This window comes from Hemicordylus capensis, chromosome 4 (genome assembly GCF_027244095.1).
Source record: "Hemicordylus capensis ecotype Gifberg chromosome 4, rHemCap1.1.pri, whole genome shotgun sequence".
In the NCBI taxonomy this organism is placed as follows: Eukaryota; Metazoa; Chordata; class Lepidosauria; order Squamata; family Cordylidae; genus Hemicordylus; species Hemicordylus capensis.
This window is the reverse complement of record NC_069660.1, coordinates 159,301,127-159,320,101: the sequence shown is the minus strand read 5'-3', so window position 1 is coordinate 159,320,101 and position 18,975 is coordinate 159,301,127. Positions and strand designations below refer to the sequence as shown.

General features: G+C 42.0%; 1 protein-coding gene across 3 annotated transcripts in view; it reads left to right on the top strand.

Moving 5' to 3' along the window:
* The window catches only part of PAPPA2 (pappalysin 2), a 263,647-nt gene that overhangs the window by 117,872 nt on the left and 126,800 nt on the right, over nucleotides 1–18,975 (top strand). For all 3 annotated transcript variants that reach the window (XM_053248611.1, XM_053248609.1, XM_053248610.1), the window contains 2 exons: nucleotides 12,226–12,361; nucleotides 13,604–13,814. In XM_053248611.1, coding sequence (XP_053104586.1) covers nucleotides 12,226–12,361; nucleotides 13,604–13,814 — 347 coding nt within the window. The remainder of the gene's footprint in view (nucleotides 1–12,225; nucleotides 12,362–13,603; nucleotides 13,815–18,975) is intronic.

Genomic DNA, 18,975 nt, shown 5'->3' with positions numbered 1-18,975 from the left:
GTTTCAGTTATTGTAGCCTGGGGATGATTAGGGGGTGCTTTGAAGTGTGTAGCCCACCTCCTATATGCTCAGTACATGCCCATTTTGCTAACTGCATCTTGTGGCATCTGTGGCCCAGAGCACTTTTGCCAACTTAGGCTCATAAACCAGCCACTCCCTTTCCCAGACAAACCCAATCTTGCCAAGTAAAGTCCAGGTTAGATCATTACAGTGCTTTGTAGGGGTGTACACTGAACTGCTCCAGTCTGCCAAATTTGAACCAAACCGCCCAGACTGCGAGTCAGTTTATTAGAACCGGCCGGCAGTTCGTTTCTACACTAGAACTGGGTCAAACCCGTTTGGCTCAGTTCTGCATGCTTGCAAAGGGGGTTCTGCATTACAAGCAAAGGGGGAACCCTGTGGGGTTGAAAAGGGTGGGCGGGGGTGAGTGGGAGGTCACCTTATGCAGTGTGGCTCTTTGGAAGTGGTGGTGGGTCAGCGGTGGCTCCCCTAGGCTCCATCAGCACTCCCAGGCCAGCGAGGGCTCGGTTTGGCTTGCGCCGATGGCAGAGAGTGGCGGTGGGTCCTGGAAGGTCACCGTATGCATCGTGCCAGCTCCTTGGAGGTGGCAGCGGCAGGCTGATGGTGGCCGCCCTAGGCCCCACTGACACTGTCCCCATCAGTGACAGCCTGCCAGCGCCAGGGAACTGTGCTGCGGTGGTGCATAAAGTGACCTCCTGCCCACCCCCTGTCCTCCCTTTTCAACCCCATAGGGCTTCTGCCTTTGCTTGTGAATGGGAATCCTTGCTGGATTCACCTCTGCAAGCATACAGAACTGGGCCGAACTGATTTGATCCAAACCAGACCTGGTTTGGCTTGAACTTGGACTGGCCCCGCTTTTTGGAGGTCCAGTCCAGTTTGAGATTGAACAGGTTGAACTGGGCCAGTTTGAATTGAACCCAGATTGATTCTAATGGGTTTTGCACATCCCCAATGCTTTGTATAAGCACCACCAGTGAAAACATTCAGAACCTTCACCTGGTCCAGAACAAAGTGACCAAGTTAACAAGGCCTTGCTGTGATTGATTGATTGACTGATTGATTGATTAAGTGCCGTCAAGTCAATGTTGATGCTTAGCGACCACATAGATAGATTCTCTCCAGAATGATCTGTCTTCAACTTGGCCTTTAAGATCTCTCAGTGGTGCATTCATTGCTGTCGTAATCGAGTCCACCCACCTTGCTGCTGGTCATCCTCTTCTTCTGTTTCCTTCAACTTTCTCCAGCATTGTAGACTTCTCAAGGGAGCTGGGTCTTTGCATAATGTGTCTGAAGTATGATAGTTTGAGCATGGTCATTTGTGCCTTGAGTGAAAATTCTGGATTGATTTGTTCTATGATCCATTTATTTGTTTTCCTGGCTGTCCATGTGATCCTCAAAAGTCTTTTACCAGAATTCAAATACTTTCATTGGTTTCCAGTTAATTTTGGGGTGCAATTCATAGCCGTGGTTTTGACTTATAAAGCCATATATGGTCTAGGATCAGGGTCTTTGAAGGATCACTTTCTCCTGTACAAACCTGCCCATGCATTAATCATAAATGGAGGCCCTGTTTAGGAACCTCCACTTTCAGAAGTTGGGTGTGTGGCAGTTGATGAAAGGGCTTTCTCAGTTGTGTCATCCCATCCAAAGAATGCCGTTCTTAGCTGTGTTCTCTTGCAACAACCCTTATTACTGTTTAGCTTTTTATTGTGAATGTTTTTTTCTTTGTTTAGGTTTTTGCCCGTTTAGGCTTTTGTTGTTTTTGTTGTTAATTTACTTTTAGTTGTTTTAGTTTTGCTTTTAGTTTTTATTATTAGCTTGTGGTTTTTATTCCTTTGTAAGTTTTGTTTTGTGCGGAAAGGTGGGAAAATATTTTAGATAGAAAGAAAAAGAAAGAAAGAATATTTTAGATAAATAAATAAACTTGGATAGATAAACCCTGAACTTGGTCCATATTTTCTGGGATTTTGCCCCATTATACAAAGTTTCTGGAAAGATATTATTATCAGAATAAACATGACATTGAACACTAACTTAGAACTGAACGACAAAAATGCAATACTGGAATATAACCTAAATACATTGAACCTAGATTTGAATTCCAGACTATGGTTGCTGAGGGGTTTATTAGTGGCAAAATGGTTAGTATTGCAATGCTGGAAGGTGACTAATGCTCCTAAAGTGGAGGACTGGGTACTAGCTTCACACGGAAAATGAGCCTTCACCAAGGATGATAGATCAGAAAAGTTGTTAAGGATTTGGCACAACTTCCTGGAACTCTCTGTACACTAAATACAACTATACATTTTCTAATCTCCTTATTGCTAATCTACCTAGGCACCCGTATGTTATGGTAATTTGTTCGTCTTCTCTCTCATTTTTCCTTTTCTTTCTTTTTCTGCTTTCCTCTTATTTCCTCCCTTTCTTCATTGGATGTATATGAGAATGGAGGATGGGTAAGATGGTGGGATGCAATGATAACGAGGAATAGAGTACATTGTATATACCATAAGAAAAATGTCCAGTAAGCTGTTAATTAAAAAATGTGTCCCCTCTCCTGATGAACTCCCTTCCTTTTGTCGGAGAACAATCAAACCAGACCTCTCCAAGGAGTCCCATTAGATCTGACACCCCCCCACACACACTATTACAATTATATCAGATGCATCCCCATGAAGCTCTTTTGTATAGATCATACCACCAGTGGGGTGCAGACGGCCCTGGATGAGATGGCTCTTGTCCCTTCTGAGGTGTAAGACAGTTCCAAGTAGCAATGGACATAAGCCCCATTCAGACTGTATTAAACCGAGGCCGTACAGCCCCTGAAAGCGCACTGGAAGTCCCTCTCTGGCGCATCAGTCATCTTCTCCCCCGTGCCGCTCACAATTTCAGCGGTATTCATTCAATCCATTTGTTCAATCACAAACATAAAACCAACTGATGATGGTTTCATCTGTCACGTATGCTTGGACAGAAGAAACTGAGTGGAAATGCCCTCAAAGCATGCACAAGTGCTAGTCTTGATTTCATTTCATTTCATTTCATTATACCACCCCATACAAAAATGGTCCCTGGATGGTTCACAGTCTAAAAACCATTAAAATATTGACACATTTTGTATTTAAAAATACAAATACACATTCTAAAACCCAAAGCTTTAAAACTATAAACTGAAAGCCTGGCTAAACGGGTATGTTTTCAGGTCCTTCTTAAAAACATTCAGAGAAAGGGAAACTCTAATTTCATTAGGAAGCACGTTCCAAAGTCCTGGGGCAACTCTACAAAAGGTTCATGGGTTCAGGGTGCTGAATATATGTATGTGAGGTTACATAACTAATAGCCAGTGACAGACCTATTCTTCAATTAATTGGTCTCATATTTTTTTAAAAAAGTTCCCTGATCTAATAATCATCTATCTATCTATCTATCTACCTATCTATCTATCTATCTATCTATCTATCTATCTATCTATCTATCTATTTATTTATTTTTGCATTTATATACCGCCTTTCGTTAAAAAGATAACCCCAAGGCGGTTTACAAAAGTTAAAAACATACAATAAAAAGACAATAAAAACAGAATGTTAAAAGTATAAAGACATATAAAAACAGGCATAAAAACAATACAACAAATACAACAAATAAAAACACAGAGAAGCCGCAGTAGAAAACGATCATGTAAAAGCCTGGGTAAAAAGCCAAGTCTTTAAAAGCTTTCTAAAAGCCGTGATAAAGTCCGAGGAACGAATGGCCACTGGGAGAGCATTCCAGAGTCTATATTTATATACTGCTCCATATAAAATCTCTGGATAGTTTACAAATTAAAACACAACAAATAAAACCTTAAATCATATTTAAAAAATTAAAATAACTACCAATAAAGCTTTAAAATATTTTAAATTAAAAGCCTGATTTTAAAAGATGCATTTTCAAGAGCCACTTAAAAACAGTTAGAGATGGGGTGGTTCTGATTTTCTTTGGTAGCGTATTCCAGAGCTGTGGGGCAACCCTAGAGAAGGTCAGGTTGTTCGTGAAGATGAAGGTGCCCTCTTAAATACCCTGGGCCCTAGCCATCCAGGGCTTTATAGGTAATAACCAGAACTGGAAACTTACTGGCAGTCAGTGAAGTTCTTTTAAAATAGGAACAATGTGGTCTCTTTGGGGTTGTCCCAGAGGCCAGCCTGGCTGCCGCATTCTGCACCAGTTGCAGTTTCTGGACCAGTTGCAGTTTCTGGACTACATATAAAAGTCAACCCAGCGTAGAGTGCATTGCAGTAGTCAAGCCTGGATGTTACTAGCACCATTTTAAGGTTATCTCAAGAAATGAACGTTGCTGGCATATCAACCAAAGTTGATAAAATGCACTCCTGGCTACTTCCTCAACCTGAGATATCAGGGAGAGGTTTGGGTCCAGATGTACTCCCAGACAACATACCTGTTCTTTCAGGGGAAGTGTAACCCCATTCAGAACAGGCGGTTCACCTTTTTACTGTCTCTTGTGGTATCTTCGCTAGTCATTCCTTCACACTCTTTAGCTAGTCCCAGTAGCAAATTTCAGGGTTACTACACTGCATTTGCTGCTTTGCTAAAATATCAAAGGGAAGTGATCTTCTACAATGCTTGAGGGAGGTTCATTTTCCACTCCTCATGAGAGATTAAAGTGCATTCCAGTTTTATTGCCGTTTGTGGTCAGTTCCCTTCCTCCATGGATGTTTATATTAAAGACTCTCATTTCTGGCAACATTTGCTGGCTTTATTGTTTTCCACCCATAAAATTATTTATAGACAAGTAATAAAAATGTCTGTTTCTCTCCCCTCCCCCTTTTTATTGAACTGTAATGCTGGATTATTATTTTTTTTAAAGAAGATGGAATGAAGAAGGCAGAGGTAGTCACGTTTGCACACTCATATTTCTTTCCAGCCAAACACATTTGTTGATACATTCACACATATGGGCAACCTTTCAAAATAATGGAGAACAATACTGATACTTGAGAAACACCCTGAGGGTGAGATTTGTTTTTTTAGGGTTGCAAACAGGAGCAACATCTGCAGAATACTGAGGGAAGCAAAAAGCTGTGGTGATAAGAGGTGGCAAACTCATCCCAATGTTTGCCACCGGGTTCTCCTAATTTTTGAGGTAAATTTGCAGGTTCATGCTTTACAGAAATGAGAGCAAGTTTGTGATGCCACAAATCTAACCTGGGGAAGTCTGAGAGCCACTCCCCTTTTATACAGTGCTTGGCAGGTACAGAATAAAAATTCTGGGTTATCTACAGAGCAATGAGCATGTGGGATAGGGCTTCCAGTGCATGCTTTAGATCCCTTTGAAGCCTAGCTGTTGGTTTGGTGGCGGTGGGGGGTGGGAGGAAGCAACTACACAGCTCCTCTTTGCCCGTTTTCATGAGCTCTGTGAACCTGGAAAGAGTTTCCATTGGCTTCTATTGAAGCTCCTTGAGGTGTTGTCTCTGTGTTGAACACAGTGCAGTAGCCCTGTTCAGACATTACGTTGTATGTGCATTTGGGTGTCTGCACACATGCACATGTTTTTATGTGAATGTCTGTACATATGTTCATTTAGAAAGTGGACTGGGGTACAGTGTCCTTCAGATGCAGGGTACAGACAGGAAATGTACTACAGCACATGCATTGAACATAGTGTACGAATAACTGTAGGTGCATACAGATCATATATGCATTGAACATTAGGGATGTGTACAAATCAATTTTTATTCAATTTCTGCCCAAAACATATCACCCCTGATTTGTTTTGTGTCTAAATCTACCCCCACCCCACAAATCACCCCAGATTTGATTTGTATTTGTTTCAATTCAATTTGGATTCGGACCAATTTGGACCACTTAACAAGATCCTAGGGGCACCAAATTTGGGTGGTGGGAGGTCCCCGTGGGTGCCACCTACCACCCAAATTTCAAGACAGTGGGGCACTTGGTCGATTTTTAATGAATTTTCTTAGTATTTACTGATTTTGAACATTTCCGCCATAGGAAACAATGGGGATTTGAAGTCGCCTTATTTTATTTATTTATTTATTTATTTATTTATTTATATACTGCCCTTCCAAAATGGCTCAGGGCGGTTTACAATTACATATCCTAACCCTAACACGAACCCCCAGCTTTCATTTTTTTTAAAAGCTAAGCTCTAGCCCTTGTAGAAGTGGAGTTATGGAGCAAAATGTGCGGTCATTATTTTTCAAGGGTTTGGATTCTTTGGCGTATGCTTTTTCCTCATAATGAATCCCTATGAGGATTCATTGCACACCTTCATTTCTTCTGTTCATTTTGGCTGTCATTGGACAGTGCCAATTGTCAACTGCCATGTGCCAACTACACCCCCCCCCGCAAGGCTGTGGTGTACTCATTTTAATTTTTAGGAATATTGAAATGTTTAGATTCTTTGGTGTCTAATAACTTTTCCTCATAATGAATCCCTATGAGGATTCATTATATGCGTTAGTTTTTTCTGTTCATTTTGACTATAATTGGACACTGCCAACTGTCAACTGCCATGTGTCAACTGCACACACACCCCCATACACACTGGGGTACTCAGTTTATATTTTAGGAATTTTTGAGGTGTTTAGACTCTTTGGTATGTAATGAATCCTCATAGGGATTCATTAATAGGAAAGGTTATTAGACACCAAAGAGCCTTAACACTTGAAAAAAATCCTCGAACATAAACTGAGTAGTACCCCACTGCCTTGCGGGTGGGAGTCGGGTGTAGTTGGTACATGGTGGCTGACGGTTGGCATTGTCAAAAAGACAGTCAAAATGAATAGAAGAAATGAAGGTATGTAATGAATCCTCATAGGGATTCATTGAGCGAAGTTATTATCCACCAAAGAATCCCAACACTTGAAAAATAGTGACCACACATTTTACTCCATAATTCCACTTCTATAAGGGCTAGCTAGAGCTTAGCTTTTTATTTTTATTTTTATTTTTATTTTTATTTTTATTTTTTTTAAAGAAAGCTGGGAATCAGTTGGAATTACTAGGAGGGATCCAAATCTCAAATCGATTCAAATAGAATCAGGCGTGATTCGATTTGTACTCAAATCTAGCCAATGGACCACAGGGGTGATTTGCTTTGTTTCCAAATCACCCGAATCAGCTAGATTCGGATACAAATCGATTTGTTCCCGAATCAGTTTGCACATCCCTATTGAACATAGTATGTGAATAGGGCTAGTGCATTTGAGCATTCTTAGTAGCCTGAGGCCTTGAGACCCATGTTTATCCAGCAGCCTGCTCATCACACACCCTGGTATGCAGCATATGTATGCACTTTGTGGGAATAGCCTGTCTAACCCCTGGAGAGATATGCTGGATAAAAGTATGTGAAGCTTGAAAAGGCCTCACATTATCAGGAATGGCTGGACACGTTGCATGGCACCCAGTGCAGCGCAGTGCTATGGGAGAAGCGGCACCAACTAAAGCCTAGAGAGATTCTTTGTTTGTGTGTATAGCCACTTGCAGGTCTGTGAATGTGTGAAAAGAACTGTAATGCAAATTTGGTTGAGATTGTAAATTGAAATAGGTGAATATAATTTATTATACATTTTGAAGAAGTTGTTTGTGTAAAATAAAGTCATACTTCTCCATGACCTACAGATACCCAATTTTGCATACACAACCTTGCCATTGAAATTAGCTGAATGTACTACTTTTTACAGCGGAATATACTCAGGGAATTTTAAAATATTTTTTGGTAGGTTTTTGTAGAAATTCTAAATATCATAGTTCCCAATTACATACAGATACCAAATTTTGGATGAACAATCCTGCCTCTTAAATTAGTTAAATGCACCACTTTTTACATCGGAATATGCTTGGGGACACACTTAAATTTTGGGGTTTTTTTAAGCAGAAATTCTGAATTAATAATCATATTTTTAACTGTTATTGTTCTCAACAGATTTTTAACACTTAATAACAACCTCAATAATTCCAAAACAGCCTAATGCCCAAGAAAAACAGAAGATCTTTCTCAGATTCAAATTTACCATATATAGTCATTATACGAATAAAATGAATACTGTTTGAAGTTGAAATTCGACGACCTATACAGATGACCCTTGAATAGTGATTTTGCACATTTGCGGGCCACCTCCCTGTATACCAGTTTAGTTATCGTGGGGGATAGTTTCGGTTATTCACAGGTCTCTTCCCCCCATTAAATTGTTATTCAGTTTAAATGGCCACTCTCCCGCTTTTCAGCTGCCGTGCAAGGATATTTAAAGAAGTGGTGTGAGAGGTGCAGGCTGCTCTATCTACGCTTGCCTCTTGCGCTGCTTCTTTAAACCTCTCTGTGAATTAGTTGAGAAGTGGGGAGAGTGGCTATTTAAACTACACCTCCCCACACTTCTCATTTGACGTGCAGGGAGGTTTAAAAGTGGGCAAGTTGCTCCATCCACTCTTGCTGCAAGAGTGGATTGTTTAGCTAAGGAACCTACCCCCCATTTTGGGAGTAAGGTCAAACACTCCAATATCACAGTCCACAAACATTGCCCCCATGATATTAGAGAATCTCCTGGATTTCATTTCCTGAACTTTCTTAACAGTGTAATCTATGCAAAATGACTTTGCCTGGTCAATGATGGGCCTCACCTACTAGGAATACCAGTAATATATACTAAATATATATGTATATATCAGGCAGTATATACATATGATATACTAAAAAAAACCCTAGAATAAGAGGGGGAAATTAGGAAAGGGTGTGTGGTGTTCAATATTTCTATTTATCTGCTTCTGACAGTAAATCACAAGTGATTCTTCTCTGCAGTTCTCCTTATTTTGCAGGTTTAGGGGTCGGGTTCAGAACAGGACAGAATTCTTAATTGAAAAACTATGTCACATAGTTTCAAATAATATAGTAATGTATTAATGTAAAACTGTAGTAATATATTAAAGGGAAGAATTAAATATCAAAGATTACAGTGGAATAAACTTTGAAATTATTTACTCACTGTGAGCCATTCAAATTTGTGAATTATGAAATTTGATTTGAATTTAATAAGACTATTAACTTCAAATAGCAACAACAGTCATGTTTATGTATCCGTTTTCCTGAGTGTTCAGAGTTGTTCAAGAATCCTTCAATATCCCAACTTAACAGAGGAGGCGACGGAGGCTGAGATAACAGTGGCTTGCTTAAGATCTCCTAATGAGTTTGTGGCTGAGGTGAAATTTGAACTGTGGAGTTTCCCTTTATAGCTTACACACATCTGCTACATTACAGCAGCCCGTATGCTTGGCTCTATGTGGTTGGTTTTCAAATCATGCCTCTACTTTGGCTTCCTTTGGAAAAGCATGTAAACATCTTGGGTGGCTCTAGCTTCTGTGGTGCATTTTCCCAGTTGACCAAAAGATGGCACTAAAGAACACAGGCGCTCTGGCCCCTAGTAGCAATGAAGGTAGTATTTGAGTATAACATCTACTGACACCCAGTGATGAAAGTGTTTCTTTTTTTAAATATCAGCCTCATATCCTAGCCATTCTGTTTCAGGGGAAGGGGTGCTGATAACCTGGAAGAGTTTCATAGAGTTGCTTCTGAGCTAAAATTAGGAAAAAAGACAGTTTCACGAAAATATTTATTAGAATCAAAAGTGGGCAACCCAATTTTGGTCAGTTGGGGTGGGGGGACTGTTGCAACAAAGCTGCTTGATTCTTAAAGTGATCCCTGGTTATTTAGAAATTGCACACATGACCAGTATAAGAACATAAGAACAGCCCTGCTGGATCAGGCCCAAGGCCCATCTAGTCCAGCATCCTGTTTCGCACAGTGGCCCACCAGATGCTGCTGGAAGCCACAGACAGGAGTTGAGGGCGTGCCCTCTCTCCTGCCATTACTCCCCCGCAACTGGTACTCAGAGGCACCCTGCCTTTGAGGCTGGAGGTGGCCCACAGTCCTCTGACTAGTAGCTATTGATAGACCTCTCCTCCATGAAGTCATCCAAACCCCTCTTAAAGCCATCCAGGTAGTTGGCTGTCACCACATCCTGTGGCAGAGAGTTCCACAAGTGGATCATGCATTATGTGAAAAAGTACTTCCATTTGTTGGTCCTAGACCTCCTGGCAATCAATTTCAGGGAGTGACCCCTGGTTCTAGTGTTGTGTGAGAGGGAAAAGAATCTCTCTCTCTCCACTTTCTCCATGCCATGCATGATTTTATAGAAGTATGGCCTTCACGCTAATGACTTCATTTGCCTATAGTGATGCCAGCATATAACAAACTTTTAATTGGCTTCATAGTGGTGCGATGGACCATTATTGGTTGTAATCAGTTGTGGAGGAATGAAGCAGAAGAAAAAATGGCTGTCACAACAGCAACGGGGTGGGTGGGGACAACGGCTGTAACGAAGTTTCAAATAGCCATTAAAAAGGGTCAGATATAAAAGGTCAGATAAAAAATGGTCATCTCAGTGAGGATTTGGCCTTTCTGGTTTCACTACCATTGAGACAAAAACCAGATCTGGAAAATGTTTGACTCAGTGTTTCTTGGATCATAGAAATGTATGTCCTCCCATTGGAAGTTAAAGTGTCCCCTATGACTTTGAAATGTCAGTTTGTCAGGACTCAAACCTGCAGCAGTTCTTGATCCTGGGAACTGAATGAAGTCCTAAGCTCTGGGGGGCAAAAGAGTGGGGTGGGTGGTAGTGCCCAATGGGTGCAAGCTACCACCCATATTTCAAAGAAATTGGGCAAAGGGGTGATTTAAAAAAGATTTTTGAAGTCCACGTCTTTAAGCTTTTCCCCATAGGGAATAATGGAGATTTCATCCGCCTTAGTTATAACTTCCTGGTGCGGGGCACCAGGGTGGCCCAGAGTGGGTTGTGGTGGGTGGCAGTGCTTCCGTGGGTAGAAGAATGAGAGACTCTCATTTCCTACCAGAGAATCAACTCTCAGAACACCTCAGACATTGAAAACAACAAAACCCAGTTCCCCACGGGCTTGTTTTGTGGGTGGTTGACACCCTATGTGCACTACACCACAACCCACTCTGGGCCACCCTAGTGCCCCTCAAGTAGAGTTATGGGGCTGCTGAAATTCACCATTATTACCTATGGGGGAAAAGCTTAAAAACGCACGAACTTCAGAAAAAAATTAAAGATCACCCCTTTCACCAATTTATTTGGAATCTGGATGGTAACAGGCACCCATTGGGGCACTATCACCTGACCCACTCTTCTGCCCCTGAAACCCCCTTTCTGCCCCCAATCTGCCACAAAGACGTGCCAATTTTTTTTAAATTAAATCTTCCCTTTGCCCAATTTCTTTGAAATCTGGATGGTAGCTTTCTTGTACCCATTGGGCACTACCACCCACCGCAACCCATTCTGGGCCATCCTGTTGCCCCCCATGTGGAGCTATAAGGCTGCTGAAATCCCCATTATTTCCTATGGGGGAAAGCTTAAAGATGCACCAACTTAAAAAAAAAATTAAATCACTGCTTTGCCCAATTTCTTTGGAATTTGGGTGGTAGCGTCCACTCATTGGGCACTACCATCCAATCCATTTTGTCCACAAAATAGAGGTCTGAATCTCCGAATTTTTCAGGTCCGAATCTGAGGTGATTTGTTTTGTACCTGAATCTTGGCAACTGAGCACATGGGTGATTTGTTTTGTCTACAAATAATCCAAATCAGCCATATTCAGGTACAAATTGTTTTGTACCCAAATCGATTCGCACATCCCTATTATGAACGATGCCTCTTTTGTAGCACTTTCAGCTCCCTTAAAAACTATCATCTGTCATCAGCCAAAAGCATCCAGATTCTATTGGAGGCTCACCAAGTCAAACACAGCTTGTCAGCCATATAAGGCAGCTCTCTGGGGGCATGATAGACCTGTTGGTTTTGCTACCTGCCTGGGACTTTACTTAGCTTGATGGCTCACAAGTTGTGCAAGTCTATTCTGATATATTTTAAACAGGGATGAACAACATTTGCTATTTCTGTCTTGTTCAATAACTAATTTATAAAAACTATACATAGGTAGAAAACAAGCCAACCTTAAGGGGAAGGTAGAGGTATGCCTACATTGCTAGTCAGTCTGAACAGGAGATGGGTGGGGATTCTTTCTTTCTTTTGCTTAGCAATGACTCGTGTGAAGTACCTTTTTCTTTTGCACCTGCCCTAATATTCTCAACCTTTGCTGCATCCTGGAGCTCAGGTGTGCTTCAACAGACCCAGTGTGGCTACTTCACTCTTTGTTTTCCTGGCATCAGATGGAACTTCCAATGTTGATCAGCCCAAGCCCACTGTGACGGTTCACCTGGGTGACACTAGCGGGCACAACCACTTTCTTGGTGAGTATGCAAATAATGCAGTGGGTCTTCACACAGACTGTCACGTGCTGTTAGCAACAACATTCTTCCTTGTCTTTCTTTGCTGCTCACTTATTATAAAGAACAAGATGAGTCAAATGGAATTAAAGTAGGTTGCTAAAGATGGACAGTAGTTTTTTTCAGAGAACTGAAAGCAGTTTGAAAAAGCGAGATAGTTGCTCATGGTATAGACACTGATTCTACTTTTGCCTCTGTTGAACAGATTTTTTAGGCTTTAGTATTCTTTCATAAATTTGCAAAACCTGCTTAACTAGATACTATAGTGTGACCAGGGAAATATGTATGTACACCATGGGAATGAACCTACTGGGCTAGTCAAATGCCCAGGACTGTCTAAGTAGAAGCCCCAGATGGTGTGTCTGCTGCTGGACGATAGCATGCCAGTTTGCAAATGGGGGCTCAAAGGTTTGAATGCTCCTCCCAGAAAAGATACACAAAAATACCCTTTGCACATATAAAACTAACATGACAAAGGAAAGGCTAAATTAGAAGCTTCTTCTTGGTAAGTTAGTTGTGTATGTGTAGGGAGTATTTTATGTGGGAGAGCATTTAAATATTTATTTATTTATTTATTAAAATTTTTATACCACCCTTCCAAAAGGGTCAGGGCGGTTTACATTAAAACACTATTAAAATCAATTAACAATTAAAATTTGAACCCTTCCATGCTGGCTGAAATGGTATAGCCCAGAAATCTGGGATTTGTTCTTGGCTGTTTTATTTCTAAGTTGTTTCATAGCTGAGAGCAGGATTCTCAAAGGAACGATTACATTAGCAGTGCCACATGAGTGTATTGCATTCCTTCAGAGAAGTGGTTTTCCAACTTTCTACCTTTGCAAAACCCCTTCCATGATAATTTATCTGCCAAGGAACCTTTGCACCTCTGCTACGAAACCCCTGCTGCATTACAGAGGATGGTCTCTTGTCACTTGTCTTTTGCAGGCACTGGCTAGGCCTTTTGGGCTTCACCATTGCCCATGTGTGACCTAGAACATTGTCCTAGTGCTGTTTGTTACAGGGTAGTAGTGGACGTGTTGTTTTTCAAGCTTGTCTGCTGTCACTGATTTTCATATTGAAAAACATTACTTCTCCCTTCTTAGGAAGATAGCTTGAAAGACTATTGCTTTAGAAGAACCAGTGCTTGGTTTGACAGTAGAGAATTTTATTGTGGACTAACAGCTTTTGTTCCTTAACAACCCTCAGCAACATATGAACTGTCATGTCAGCAGAACCCACTGGTCATCAACATCACTGACAATATTGCCACCCACCAAATCACCTCAGCCGTGTTGAATTTCTCCTCCCTACTTGTGGGCATCTCTGCAGTGGCCTTGCGGGCACGTTCCCCATCAGAGCCTTCCAGCCCAAGCAATTGCCTCCCAGAGCATGAGGGACACAGCCGTCAGAGACACAGGTAACGGGTTGATTTGGATGAACACACTGTGTTCTAGTTGTTGCTAAAGCTGAAATAAGTTTAGTAGAATTCACTTTTTAAACATCTAAAAGCAATGGCCCTCTTTATGAGCTTTTGGCTCATACGTAGCTCCTTCTCTTCATGTGTGAGAAGAGGTTTTAGACTTCCAGTCCTGGTTTAGAATAAACTAAGATTTACTGTGATGTCCAAACTCATCAAATCCTAGTTTCTTGTAACCAGAGCCTATGAACAAGCCAGGATATGAAACTGGGATTCAGAACTATATACATACTGATACTTAAGGGTCAGCATGCTCAGAGCTACATTTGATTGATAAATGGAAGAAGATGCATAAGATCAGACTTGCCTGTTAGCTGCACTCTCCTCCAAAGGAAGCAAAAATCCAGGTAGCTCTGTCGTCTTGGAGCTTCTCATCACTTACGGAAATGGGAAGTGTGTGTATGTATAACAATATTTTAAATAAATAAAACAGTTCAAATAAATGTGATTCAAATAAGCCCTATGGACCCTTAGAATTTATAGCCTGACTCAAGAACCTGATTGTGAAAGTTGATTAATGTATTCTTGTTGTTGTTGTTTACACAGTCAGACAGGTGTTATTGACTCGTTTGTTTTATCCAGACATCGAGTCCTTCCCAAGGACCTGGGATGGCTGAATGTTATTATCAATATTGTTGCTGTTATTATTATAGATATCATCGCAGAATATAGGCTGTTCCCAGTAAAGTTGTGTTTTGTAATTGGCTGATGGTGATTTCTGTGGCCCCTATGGTGTTGAGGTGCTCTTCAAGGTGTTTTGGAATTGCACCCAGGGAGCCAATTACTACTGGGATTATTTTGGTCTTCTTCTACCACAGCCTTTCAATTTCAATTTGTAGATCTTTGTATTTTGTGATTTGTAATATTTTTGCATCTTCATTTTCTTCAACTTTTTCAGTTTTATGGTCCCACTAATGTTTGGCTACAGGTAGCTTGTATTTTTTGCAGATGTTCCAGTGTATCATCCCTGCTACTTTGTCATGCCTTTGTTTGTAGTCAGTCTGTGCGATCTTTTTACAACAGCTGATTAGGTGGTCCACTGTTTTATCTGCTTCTTTACAAAGGTGGCACTTGCTGTTTGTGGTGGATTTTTCGACTTTTGCTCTTATTGCATTTGTTCTTAGTGCCTGTTCTTGTGCCTCCAGTATTAAACCCTCTGTTTCTTTCTTCAAATTGCCATTCTTAAGCCATTGCCAGGTCTTGGTGATGTCTGATTTTCCAGTTATATTGTGCAAATATTGACCATGCAGTGGCTTATTTTTCCATTTTTCTGCTCGGTTCTTGACTTGTTCTTTCTTGTAGGCCTGCTTTGTTTCATTGGTGTTGAATAGTTTCTCATTATTGACCATTTTAAGTGCATCTTCTTCACTGTCCTTGATATATTCTTCAAGGCCTCTTTTCTCCTCCTCTACTGTTTGATGTACTTGCAGCATTCCTCTTCCACCTGAGTTGCGAGGAAGGTATAGCCTATCTACATAAGTGCGGGGGTGCAGAGCATGATTGATGGTCATTATTTTCCTGGTCTTATGATCTAGTGTAATAGCAGATCATTATTTACTTGTTGGGATTTTTCGTATATTTTTTCCGGTTAAGTGACGTTTCTTCCAGTAACCCTGAAGTCTCCAGCCCTGGTTGCTCAACTGAAGATCCTGAGTCCTGTAGCCCACTTGCCACCAGATATTCAGGGACTCCAGCACCTGGCGTGGTCTTTGTTGACCCGGGTGACGACCGATCCGGTATAGATTTATTAAAGTTACATCTCACCATATTGTTGATGGGAGAGGCACTCTTCGTGTGGCTCCTCTGATGAGACCTGTCCAGTATGGTTGGACCTCTGGCATAGCTCTCACCTTCCTCAGAGCACGCAAGCCCCACAACCACGCCAAGGTAGTGCCTCACTGGGGGATTATTATTTATTTATTTATTTATTTATTTCTTGTTTACACAGTCAGACAGGTGTTATTGACTGGTTTGTTTTATCCAGACATCGAGTCCTTCCCAAGGACCTGGGATGGCTGAATTTTATTATCAATATTTTTGTTATTATTATAGATATTGTCGCAAAATATAGGCTGTTCCCAGTAAAGTTCTGTTTTGTAATTGGCTGATGGTGATTTCTGTGGCCCCTATGGTGTTGAGGTGCATAGATATTGTCGCAAAATATAGGCTGTTCCCAGTAAAGTTGTGTTTTGTAATTGGCTGATGGTGATTTCTGTGGCCCCTATGGTGTTGAGGTGCTCTTCAAGATGTTTTGGAATTGCAACTAGGGCACCAGTTACTACTGTGATTATTTTAGTCTTCTTCTGCCACAGCCTTTCAATTTCAATTTGTAGATCTTTGTATTTTGTTATTTTTTTCTGTTTCTTTTTCTTCTATTCTGCTATCCCCTGGTCTTGCTATGTCGATTATTTTGACTTGTTTTTGTTTCTTTTTGACTGCAGTTATATCTGGTATATTATGTGCCAGATGTTTGTCTGTTTGTAGTCGGAAGTCCCATAATATTTTTGCATCTTCATTTTTGACAACTTTTTCAATTTTATGGTCCCACCAATCTTTGGCTACAGATAGCTTGTAGTTTTGCAGATGTTCCAGCTACCTTGTCATGCCTTTGTTTGTAGTCAGTCTGTACGATCTTTTTACAACAGCTGATTAGGACAGACTGACTACAAACAAAGGCATGACAAGGTAGCAGGGATGATAATATAATAATAATAATAAATAAAAAATTGTTAGTATAACATGGGATGTATGTTAGCAAATGCATGTATACTTGCTTATATTTTTATTTAATTGGGATGAGGACTAAGGGGTTAAGCCAAGTGATTCAAAGAAGAGATGGATTCTGAGCTGAAGTTGGAAGAAGTGGAGAGATGGTAAGGTAAAGTGTGCCGTCAAGTCGATTCCGACTCCTGGCGCCCACAGAGCCCTGTGGTTGTCTTTGGTAGAATACAGGAGGGGTTTACCATTGCCATCTCCTGCGCAGTAGGAGATGATGCCTTTCAGCATCTTTCTATATCACTGCTGCCTGATATAGTACCAGTGGGGATTCGAACTGGCAACCTTCTGCTTGTTAGTCAAGCATTTCCCCGCTGCACCACTTAAGAGATGGTACCACATAGATAATCTGAGAGGGACACATGAATGTGGGAGTTGCAGGTATAAGGGGCAGTAAAGGACAATGGACATTCTTGTGCAGCAGGAAATCTTAGGGTGGCTGAGGGATGGTCATGGTCAGGTCTATTGGAATATAGAATAGAAAGTTAAGGTGGGATGAGCTTTTAAGGTAAGGATGAGTGAGTTTATACTGAATGAAGAATGTAATGTAAAGTCTGCATAGGAATTTGAGGGGGGCATTACATGGTCTGAGCAATGAGAGAGGTGAATGATTTTGGCAGCAGAGTTCGATAGAAATCACATAAACGCAGCAGGAGCATATATGTTCAACTGGTGGTAGAAAGGCTTCCCTGTGCATTAAGAGTGAAGAGCATTTGGAAGAATGGCTGAATGACTGGGAAATTTGCCTTCAAGTCAACATGAGATACCAATGGCAATGAATGGGCTGTAGCTCAGTGGTAGGGCATCTGCTTTGCATTCAGAAGGTCCCAGGTTCAATCCTGGGCATTTCCAGATAGGGTAAGTTTTGAGCGGTATACAAATACATTAATTATACAAAAATTAAAATCCCAGTTTAATGGCACCCGGATGGAGCTCTAGATTTGAAGACAGGTTTTGTGGCTGAGCTTTAATGAGGCCTGGCTAAAGATGCAGCCCCAGACAAGTTAGCATTAAAGCAGGCCTGTTCAGCTTAGCCCCCTCCCCCTCTGTTTTTTTGACCACAACACCCATAATCCCCAGCCACAGTGGCCAATAGCCAGGGATTATGGAAGTTGTAGGCCAACATCTGCAGAAGGGCTGAAGTTGAGCAGCCCTGCATTAAAGAGTTTGCTAGTTAATGACTCCCATTAGACTTCTTGGTTGGAATGTCCCGAAGTCGGTTTTGGCACCCGCTGTATTCTCGTTAAACACAAAAGGGAAGAAACATGAGGAGAGGGACTCTCCATAAAACAGCCGTGTTGGTGGAAGCTTGTCAGATGTCTGCCTTTCTACTTGTGTTCTGGTTTTCTGCCATTTTACCACTGGATGTCCTGGGTCAAGTCCAGGCAACTCTGGGGCTAAGGGAATCTCCTCTCATTGGGTGTCATGTTAAATTCCACGAATGCTTCCTTCGCAAGTTTCATTCCAGCTTGTCTGTTCTTGGTTTCTTTGGCCCATGCAGCCACTTGCACCATGTTGTTAATGTTAGCAATCATACATTATTTACAGAGTGAGAAAGCATGTTGCAAAGGAAGCAACACTGGGAAGGGAGATTGGAAGCGTATGCTTCTAGAACAGAAGGAATAAAGATAGAGCTTGAATTAGAACTTGGAAAGAAGTCACTGGCTGTAATGTTTTCTTCCCTGAGATGAAGAAAAGCCTAAATAGGTTCAGTTTCATTCAGAGAAGAGTGGAGATGCATGGAGGCCTATGACTGTGTGTGTGTGTGTGTGTGTGTGTGTGTGTGTGTGTGTGTGTGTGTGTGACAATCATATACAAAACTTGCAGAACCTTCACGTAATATGTACTTTACTAGCTGACCTGCACAGAGCATCTGTGCGCTCTTTGGGGCCAGCTGTTCCCCCCTCTCTACAGCCCCCCTCCCCCTCCCTCCCCACTCTCTTGCCCTCCCCTCCCTGCACTGAGTACTTTACCTCTGCTGCCACAGGCCAGGCCCTCCTTAGGGTGGCGGCCGGCCAGAAAGGGCCCCACTGCCGCTGTTCCTCCTCCCGGGCGGTGAACAGGGAAGTCCCGGTGCCCGGTTCCCTCCCACCCCGGCATCCCACGGGTGCCTTGTCTCAATGGGCACCTCCGCGGCCGGGCCCGCTGCCTGGCCTCTGCGGGTCCGGTGCCACCTCACTGCCACGGCTGGGCCCGCTGCCACCTCACTGCCACGGCTGGGCCCGCCGCCACCGCTTCGGCTCTGTGGCCATGCCCACAGGCCCACTGCTGGGCCGAGTGCCGGCTCCGTGGCCTGCTGCTTGCTTCTGCGACCGCTGCTTGCCTC